Here is a 9,998-nt window from a genome sequence, read left to right on the forward strand (position 1 = left end):
ACAAGAAGCTTAGCGGGGCTTACGCCATCTGTTGTAGAAGTTCACGTGTGTGTTTTGTCCCCAGAGAAGCTCTCCTGGGAATTACAAGGTAAGTACAAAATATATCTCATTCCATTTAAATAATTATAACATGCTGTTGATTAAAGGAATGTGAATGTTAGGAGATAACAGTAGTGACTTACTTTAGGGAGCAGAGATTAGACATTTCTAATTTTAGTTTTTTAAGGCTTAGAGCCAATAAATGATTCCCATATAATGAGCTGCTTATATTGGTGAATCCCACAGTAGTTCCTGATTTGCCAAATCCCAATTAATTATGATAACTTTGTTTCCCAAGCAGGTTCCATGTACCTTTTGGAATTAACTTGCTAACATTGTCTGCCAGAGATGGAAGCCTGAGGCAGGTAGCATTACAATGCAAAACTGTGCTGGGCAGCCTACTTCTCTTGCCTTGACCATTTCTTTCTTCCCACAGTCGGGGTATTAGGATTTGAACTCTGCCCTTTGGGAAACATTTGTTTCTCATTTTCCAGGTTTTACATTATATGCTATGGACACAAAGAAGCAACTGGGATTCCTTCATTCCTGGAATTTGAATCTAAAGAAATTGATTAGCTCTTGCAGATAATTTGTGATTTGTTATAACTGATAGTGTTACAAGGATAGAGACTTACTCGTTGATTTAGTTTTCATTGTCTAAATAATTGTTGTAAAGAGTTTGTTGAAGCTAAACAAAATGCCAACTACTTCCTGGCCTCACAGAGAGTTTGGATTATAAGGAAAGTATTATTAATCAAGTGTACAAAACGTACTTAGAACTTTGAAGGAAAGGCCTGGTGATAGGAGATTATGAAGTACAGCTTTTTTTTTTTCAAACATGGTTCACAAGGGTGAAATAATAGAAAATAATGTCTTGTAGTTAAGGTAGTAACGATTATTCCATCTGCATATATGTATGATATACCACAAAGTATGCTATGAGTCATAGCTTGAAAAAAAAACCTTGAAAGCCACTGTCCTAGGTGGACCTAACCGAGGTCTAGGTCATGAGAAGCTTTTTTCCAGGAATTGTTTCAGGTGAGTTCTGAAAAATAAGTAGCTTTTAATTAGTTGCAAGAGAGAAGCACATAGAAGTATCTGGGCCACAGAACCTCTCTATACAATATTCCTGATGGCGTTTGGTGTTAAGAGTTTAGCTGTTGGGGCTGGGAAGGTGGCTCAGTGGTAGAGCGTTTGCCTTGCATGCTTGAGGCCCTGGGTTTGATTCCTCAGCACCACATAAGCAAAAAGAAAAAAAAAAAAGCCGGAAGTGGTGCTGCGGCTCAAGTGGTAGAGTGCTAGCCTTGAGCTGAAGAGCTGAGGGACAGCGCCCAGGCCCAGAGTTCAGGCCCCATGACTGGACCTCCCCCCCCCAAAAAAAAAAGAGTTTAGCTGTTGAAGGCTCACATATCTGAAGTAGGAGAAGAGGAAAGGAATCTGGCTAGATGTTGCCAAGATTCAAGAGGACTTGAATTTTTGTTCTTAAAGCATCTGAGAACTATGGGAAGGTTTTAAGCAAGACCATGGCTTAGGTTTGCATTTTGAAATGATTCCTTCTTTTCCTCTCATTTTGATTAGCATCAACCAATTATATGAAGGGCTTTCATGTGGGCATGTCCATATACATGTACAGTGTGCCTTGATGAGACTCACCCCCTCACCTCTCCACCTTCCCAAACAAATCTCAACGGGATTCATTGTTCCATTTTTCACACCTGTACAGAAAGTATTTTGACCATATTCACCCTCTGTCCACTTTTCCTACTGGTACCCACACCCCAGACAGGACCTGTTGTTTACTTCTGTCATTCATTTTTTTAAGTATATGTTAATCATTTTTGCTTCCATGCTGATGGGACAGAATTACAATAGGGCATGACAGGACACATGGAGAACCAGTTGTCTTGTTAGCAAGTGAGAAGAACGGGCTTGGATTTCCAGGACAGCAGCTGGAAATGGCTGGACTTCAGAAATTGGGATTTGAACCCATGGCCTCAGGCATGCAAGGCAAGTGCTCTACCACTGAGCCACCGAGATAGGCAGTAGTAAAGGAGAGGGAAGGGCAGGGGGTGAATCTTCAACCTTTGAGTCAGTGCTTACACACATAAGACAAAGCCCTAGAGAGGAAGATCTGCTGGGCAAGGGGAAGCCACAGCTCAACTTGCCATGCTGTGTTCTGAGACAGCCTGTGGGGCCGGGTGAAGGATTGCCTTGAAGGAAAGTGCTTTTTGAGTTTGCTTTTCAGAAGAGACCTGGGGAAATAGTTTATCACTGGGGGTAACTAAATTGTCCAAAGGCTGATCCCCACCTTCCAGAGTATAGGTCAAACTCTTCTGTTTCCCAAAACTTCCCCAAATCCCATAAAGCCTAGACATACCTCTTGCAAGAGGTATTCCTGGGTCCAGTGTCTCCAGGACACCCTAATATCATTACCTAATGAGCTACCCCTCTCATTTGTATTCAGCAAGGTGATCCTCATTTTAGCATACGCTCTAACCAAATCTTATCTAATACTGTAGTCTTTGCCTTTCTTCATGATATTCCCAGATAAACCCTTCATTCCCCCTAGAAGCAAGTGTAGGGCTGAGCAGAGAATAGCTATTAAGATGCAGATCTGGGACTAGGAATGTGGCTTAGTGGTAGAGCGCTTGCCTAGCATACATGAAGCCCTGGGTTTGATTCCTCAGTACCACATACACAGAAAAAACTATAAGTTGATACTGTGATTCTAGCCTTGAGCAAAAGCAGCTCAGGGACAGTGCCCAGGCCCTGAGTTCAAGCCCCAAGACTGGAAGAAAAAAAAAAGATGCAGAACTGGGTGCAGGATGCTCTCTATCTACCTGCTAAGTTAACACTCCAGTCTCAGTAGGATGTGGCTGAGATTGTGAATGATAAATCTGAAAATATTAAAACTTGCCCAATTTTTTTGTCTCCTGTGACGTCATTGTGCTGATAGAGCAGATAATTTGCTGATTGCACCTGGACCTGCCTGGTCCTGTCTCATTAGAGGTAACATAAAAGCTGCCTGTCAGCCGGGCGCTGGTGGCTCACGCCTGTAATCCTAGCTACTCAGGAGGCTGAGATCTGAGGATCGCGGTTCAAAGCCAGCCCGGGCAGGAGAGACCGTGAGACTCCTATCTCCAATAAACCAACAGAAAACCGGAAGTGGCACTGTAGCTCAAGTGGTAGAGTGCTCGCCTTGAGCTGAAGAGCTGAGGGACAGTGCCCAGGCCCAGAGTTCAAGCCCCACGACCGACACCCCCCCCCAAAAAAAAAAAAAGCTGCCTGTCAGGAACTAGTGACCAATGCCTGTCATCCTAGCTACTCAGGAGGCTGGAATCTGAGGATCATAATTCAAAGCCAGCCTGGGCAGGAAAGTCTGTGAGACTAATCTCTAACTAACCAGCAAATTGACCAATGACTAAATTAACCAGTGACTCAAATGGTAATGCACTAGTCTTGAGTGAAAAAAGCTAATGGACAATGCCCAGGTTCAAAGTTCAAGTCTCAGTACTGGAAAAAAATGAGGGGGGTGCTGGGTGCTGCTATCGTATCCCTGTACTCTTAACTACCCAGGAGGCTGAGATCTGAGGATCATGGTTCAAAGCCATCTCAGGCAGGAGAGTCAGTGAGATTCAAATTTCCCATAAACTATTCTGAAAAAGCCAGAAGTGGCACTGTGGCTCAAAAGAAGCTCAGGGACAGAGCCCAGGCCCAGGCCCTGAGTTCAAGCTCCACAACCAACACACATACACACACACACACACACACACACACACAAAGGCACCTCCAGCTGTGGTGCAGGGACTCTGGCTTCTAGGGGAGGGCAAGTCCTACATGGCACAGAAGACACACAGAATGGACAGATAGGAGATGAGAGAATTGAGGGATTTGCCACCCTGCCCTGACCTGTGTACAATGAGTACCCACATTTTTCCTGAGGCTCTCTTGTAGGAGACGGGATGACCGCACAGTGACCCCGGGCAGCAGGGCTTTGCGTCATTCTAGCAGGGATGACAGATTATGTTGAGACAGACACACCCCAGTTCAGGCTTTCTAGTAAGCTCTGTTGTTCCCAATGTACCAGGCAGCAGGGAGGTGTGTGGGGGATGGCAATTGAGAGCTTCAATTCAGTATGAATTGAATTTCTGTTCAAGATTATATTGAATTTCTGCCTCCTGTATTATAAAACCAAGGGCAGAGTACAATCGATCTCATTCTAAAGACCAAGAAGTAATATATAAATGACTCTGTGGCGTGTGTGTGTGTGTGTGTGTGTGTGTGTGTGTGTGTGTGCGCCAGTCCTATAGCTTGAACTCAGGACCTAGGTACTGTCTCTGAGCTTTTTTTCACTCAAAGCTAGCATTCTACCATTTGAGCTATAGCTCCATTAACAGTTTTTTGTTGTTGTTGTTTTTTGCTGGTTAATTGGAGTCTCCTACTTTCCTGCCTGGCTTTGAACTTCCATCCTCCCATCTCAGCAACCTGAGTAAGATTACAGGAGTGAGCCACCAGCTTCCCCCCAGCTGTAAATGACTTTTGTTTTAGTGCCAGAGCTGGGCTTGAACTCAGAGCTTGGGCACTGTCCCTGAGCTGCTTTTGCTCAAGGCTAGCAATCTACCACTTGAGCCATAATGCCCCTTCCAGCCTTTTCTGTTTATGTGGTACTGAAGAATTGAACCCAGGGCTTCATGCTTGCTAGACACACCTACCATTAAGCCACATTCCCAGCCCATATTGTTCTATTCATAGTGATTTTTTTTTTTTTTGCCAGTACCAGGGCTTGAACTGAGGACCTCTCTCTCACTCGCACTTGGTTTTGTTAATGGCTGTTCTTCTACCACTTAAGCCACTCCTTCAGCCTGGATTTTCCCTTGTTCCTTGAAAATAGAGTCTTGAGGATTTTTCTGCCCTGAGTAGCTTAAATCTCAATCCTTCAGATCTCAGCCTGCTGAGCAGCTAGTATCACAGGCATGAGCCACTGATACCAGCTTTGTATTGAATTTTGTTAACATTTTTGCAGCTATATTCAGAAGAAAGTAACTTCTCATTTTCTTGTCAAATTTGGTACCAAGAATTTTCTGAAAGCAGAATGGTTTAGGAAGTATTGCTCAATTTCTTCTTTTAGGAGTTGGTGTCTGTTTCTGTTATTTCTTCTTTAAGTGCTAGGGTGACAACTCCTTAGAGGGGATGCTTGAGAATTGATGCTGTAAATCGTATTTTGGAAGCACCCGACTACGGTGTGCAACAGGCAGTTACCATCCATCTGAATGCTCCTGTTTTTATTCAATTCCTCCTGTACAGTGTTAACTGCATCACCTTTCCCTTTCCACTATGTCACCCAGCTAAGCCACCACACAGGAGAGCTGAGGCCCTTTTATTCCTAAGCCTGTTCCTTAACTCTGTCCTTCCCCCCTGCCACCAGGTGTCGTGCCCAGCCCTACGGAGCCATCTCCACACTGACAGAATGAATGCCCTCGATAATGTCCCTTTCAAAGTGCCCAAGGGTTTTGTGATGGACACACAGCCTCTCCCCGCGCCGGAGCTCAGTGTTCCCGCCTGCAGGGAGATTCTGCTAGGATCTATGGTAAGTGTGCTTCTCTGTGTGTCTCTTTAGTTCCTCCTCCGTGGGGCTCACGTCTGGGGGCTGCGACGCATGGAGCCTGGCCCTTGATTGCAAAAGGCAGTTTGGCCTATTCTTGAGTTGTCCCAGGAGTTTGGAAGCGTGCCCAAAGAGCTCAGGGTAGTTGGCCCCTGCTAAATGCACTCTGGCTGGGAGGCTGTGGTAGTCATGTGACCTCAAGATAAAAGTGACTTCGCTTCCTCCTTACCTGAAAATATAGGGGGAAAGCCCCACCACATGTATGTGAAAACATAATAAAATTGTTGAGTAGAATGCAACATTCACATGAACTTCAAAATAAAAATAGTAGCTGGGAATGCGGCTTAGTGATAGAGTGCTTGCCTCCCATTCACGAAGCCCTAGGTTCAATCCCTCAGCACCACATAAACAGAAAAAGCCACAAGTAGCTCTGTGGCTCAAGTGGTAGAGTGCTAGCCTTGAGCTAAAAGCAGCTCATGGACATTGCTCAGGCCTGGAGTTCAAGCATCAGGACTGGAAAAGCAGAATTAAAATAAAAATAATAAAATAAGACTGTCAATAGGATGGGGTGTAATAATAGTGTGCTAGACTTGAACAAAAGGAGCTTAAGGACAGCACCCATGTCCAGAGTTCAAGGCCAGGACTGGCAAAAAAAAAAAAAAAAAGATAGTTGCCTAGTGGCTTACTCCTGTAATCTTAGCTACTTAGGGAGACTAAGATTTAAGGACTGTGGTTCAAAGCCATCCAAGCAAAAAAAAAAAAAAAATCCAAGAGAGGGCTGGGAAGGTGGCTCAGTGGTAGAGCACTTGCCTTGCATGCATGAGGCCCTGGGTTCGATTCCTCAGCACCACATAAGCAAAAAGAAAAAAGCCGGAAGTGGCGCTATGGCTCAAGTGGTAGAGTGCTAGCCTTGAGCTGAAGAGCTGAGGGACAGCGCCCAGGCCCAGAGTTCAGGCCCCACGACCGGACCCAAAAAAAAAAAAAATCCAAGAGATTCTTATCTCCAATTAACCACCAAAAAGCTGAAGTAGAGCTTTGTCACTAATGTGGTAGAGCACTCATTTTGAGCCAAAAAGCTAAAGGACAGTGCTCTAAGTTCAAGCCCCATTAGTGACCCCTCCTTCCAAAAAAAAAAAAGACATGGAAATATTCCAAATTAAATATTAAAAGGTGATATTCAATATTGATCTAACCAAAAAAAAAATCTAAAACCTGGTAAAGGATATTAATTGGATCAAATGAGAGAGCCATTGTATTGATGTTAAGTATACGAATGCTAAAAACTACTATGATTACAGGAAATCATATTTCTGTACTTTTAGGAAATACATACTTTTTTTGTGGTTGTTTTTGCTTTGCCAGTCCTGGGGCTTAAACTCAGGGCCTAGGCACTGTCCCTGAGCTTCTTTTACTTAAGGCTATCACTCTACCACTTGAGCCACAGTGCCACTTTTGGTTTTTTCTGTGTATGTGGTACTGAGGAGAACCGAGTACTTCATACATGCTAGGCAAGCACTCTCCACTAGGCCACATTCCCAGACCCCATATTTAAGTTTTAAGAGCAAGGTGAATAGAGTATATCTTATTTATTGTTGTTACCAGGGTTTGAATTCAGGAGCCTCTGTCAACTTTCTTGTTCACTGATGGTGCTGTACCATTTGAGCCACACCTCTAGCCTGACTTTTTATTGGCCAATTAGAAATGGAGTCTCTCAAACTTTTCTGCACAGACTGGCTTTGAACCATAGTCTTCCAGATCTCAACCTCCTGAGCATCTAGGTTTACAGGTGCCAGCATCAGATTGCTTTTAGAGGAGGCAGGACAGCAACAGAGAATACTCTGCAGTCAGACAGACAGGAATACAAGCACAGCCACTCACCATCTATCTGCCCTCAGCCGAAAAAGAAAAAAATCTTGAGCTTCATGTCTATCATCTGGAAATAGAAAACCTGAACCTACTAGGTAGAGTTCAACAATGATTAGATTATTACATTTTCTGAGCCTCCGAGTATCCATGGATGGCAGCCAGGGGTGTGGGGTGATAGATATTACTCCTCCTTGAAGAGAGGTGACTGCCAGAGGGGCTTCTAGGACTGACTGTTCAGTGGAAGATGACTCTGGGACCAGGGAAAACTTCTTGACTGAGAGCATGTTTTCTTGGAGAGCTCCAAAAGGTAATTAGCTGTTGTTATATGGGGAATGTGAAGGGCATTTAGTCACTCATTTGTTTGTTTTGTGTGTGTGCTGGTCCTAGGGCTTGCACTGGGTGCCTAAGCACTGTCCTTGTGTTCAAGGCTAACTCACTATCACTTGAGCCACAGCTCCACTTCTGGCTTTTTAGGGACTCATTGGAGATAAGAACCTCATAGACTTTCCTGCTTGGGCTGGCCTCGAAACTTGATCCTCAGATGTCAATCTCTTAAATAGTTGGGATTACAGGTATGAGCCACCAGCAGCTGGCTCGTGGGTTTTAGACAGTAGATCTTACCACGTTTCATCCTGTAATTCATCTCTCCCTTTGTCTCTCAAGCCAGAATTGGCCCTGAAATTACTGTCCATAATGCAGGGAGTCCCCTGTAATAAGTATAGTCCTGGGGCTGGGAATGTGGCTTAGTGGTAGAGTGCTTGCCTAGCATGCATGAAGCCCTGGGTTCAATTCCTCAGTACCCCATATACAGAAAAAGCCAGAAGGGTAGAGTGTTAGCCTTGAGCAAAAGAAGCTCAAGGACAGTGCCCAAGCCCTGAGTTCAAGTCCCAAGACTGGCCAAAAACAAACAAACAAACAAATAACTATAGTCCTGGCTTAGAAACTGGCTCAGCCTGGCAAGTCTGGTCTGACAGCTTCCCTGGGTGTATGGTTAGCACAGCACCCCCAGAATCCCGGCCTGTCCCAGCTGGACCTCACATCCTGTTCTCTCCCCAGCATGACTTCAGTCTAGAAAGAAAAGCTCTCTTCTGGATAGAGGCTGCCCTTCAGGGACCTAGCCCACAGCAGTGTGGTGACCTGGGGACAGCATCAGCCCCTCCAGCCTGGCTTCTGCTGGTCAGCCCAGAATATGAGCTGGCACCTGTGCCAGCCCCGGTGGAAAGCCTGGAGGCCGGAGTTCAGGAGCCACCAGAGGAGGAAGACAAAGAGGAGGCCAAGGAAGAGGCCTCTGGTGCCAGTGAGGAAGAGCTGGACCACAGCCATCTGCAGCCCGGCTCTCCAGGGAGCCCCAGCCAGAGTCCACGCCGCTGCTCGCTGGCCAGGCTGCGCAGCATGAAGTCTGAGCTGGCCGGGGCCCGACGACGGCTGTCTGAGAGCATGGCCACGTGTCCCCGTGCCCTCCTGCACCGCTTCCGTGGCCACTGCACACCAAGCCTGTGCCCAGAGGCCGCACCATCCCCAGATGCCACCTTCCAGCTCCCCAGCACCCCTGCACTGCCCCCACGACCCTCCACAGCTGGACCCATGCCCCCGCTGAGGAGCCACAAGCCCACAATGGCGGTAAGGACTCTGACCACCCTTCCTGGGGCTGCAACACCAGGATCCATGTCCCCAGACCGTTTCTAGACTCTGCTTTTTTTCCTTGCTCCCCACTTGGCCCTGGAGTGTTCCCCTTCTTCAGCCCTTTGCGCAGAATTTTCCCTGAGAAGCCTGTTAGCCGCATCGGGGGCTCGGGTCACCATGCTTGAGCTTCTGATGGAGTGGGGATTAATTCAAGGCAGGGATGGGGTGGCATTCCTTTTTGCTTCCAGGGACCTAGCAGCAGACATGACCCACTGAGGTGATCAGTGAATGTCTGCTAAAGACCACTCCCATCTAGGGCTTCCCATCACTAAAGAGTGGTAAACTAAGAGGCTCAACAAACAATCATTTCCTGTCAGATTCTGGGTTGAGAAAGTCAAAATTATAAGACAAGATGCACCAGAGGCTGATGCCTCTAATCCTAGCTCCTTGGGAGACTGAGATCAGATGATCAGGTTTGAAACCAACCCAGGCACACAAATCTGAGAGATTCTTATTTCCAATTAACCAACAAAAAGCCAGAAGTAGAATGCCAGCCTTGAGCAGAAAAGCCAAGTGAGAGCATGAGACCCTGAGTTCAAGACTCAGTTGTAGCACCCAAAAAAAAAAATCCTTTGTTGATTTCTTGATTTCAACATCTATGAGATAATAGGCTGTATCTGTCATATCCTTCTCTTGCTTTCTTCTTCTTCTTCTTCTTCTTCTTCTTCTTCTTCTTCTTCTTCTTCTCCTTCTCCTTCTCCTTCTCCTTCTTTCTTCTTCTTCTTCTTCTTCTTCTTCTTCTTCTTCTTCTTCTTCTTCTTCTTCTTCTTCTTCTTCTTCTTCTTCCTCTTCCTCTTCTTCTTCTTCT

The 9,998-nt window shown here is 45.8% G+C and overlaps 1 protein-coding gene across 1 annotated transcript in view; it reads left to right on the plus strand.

Moving 5' to 3' along the window:
- Window positions 1-5,506: 5,506 nt before the first annotated feature.
- The window catches only part of Ubap1l (ubiquitin associated protein 1-like), an 11,893-nt gene continuing 7,401 nt past the window's right edge, over window positions 5,507-9,998 (plus strand). The window contains exons 1-2 of the mRNA XM_013010084.1: window positions 5,507-5,626; window positions 8,564-9,127. Of these exons, the coding sequence (XP_012865538.1) occupies window positions 5,507-5,626; window positions 8,564-9,127 (684 nt within the window). The remainder of the gene's footprint in view (window positions 5,627-8,563; window positions 9,128-9,998) is intronic.

The sequence above is a fragment of the Dipodomys ordii genome, unplaced genomic scaffold (assembly GCF_000151885.1).
Source record: "Dipodomys ordii isolate 6190 unplaced genomic scaffold, Dord_2.0 Scaffold11, whole genome shotgun sequence".
Classification (NCBI taxonomy): domain Eukaryota; kingdom Metazoa; phylum Chordata; class Mammalia; order Rodentia; family Heteromyidae; genus Dipodomys; species Dipodomys ordii.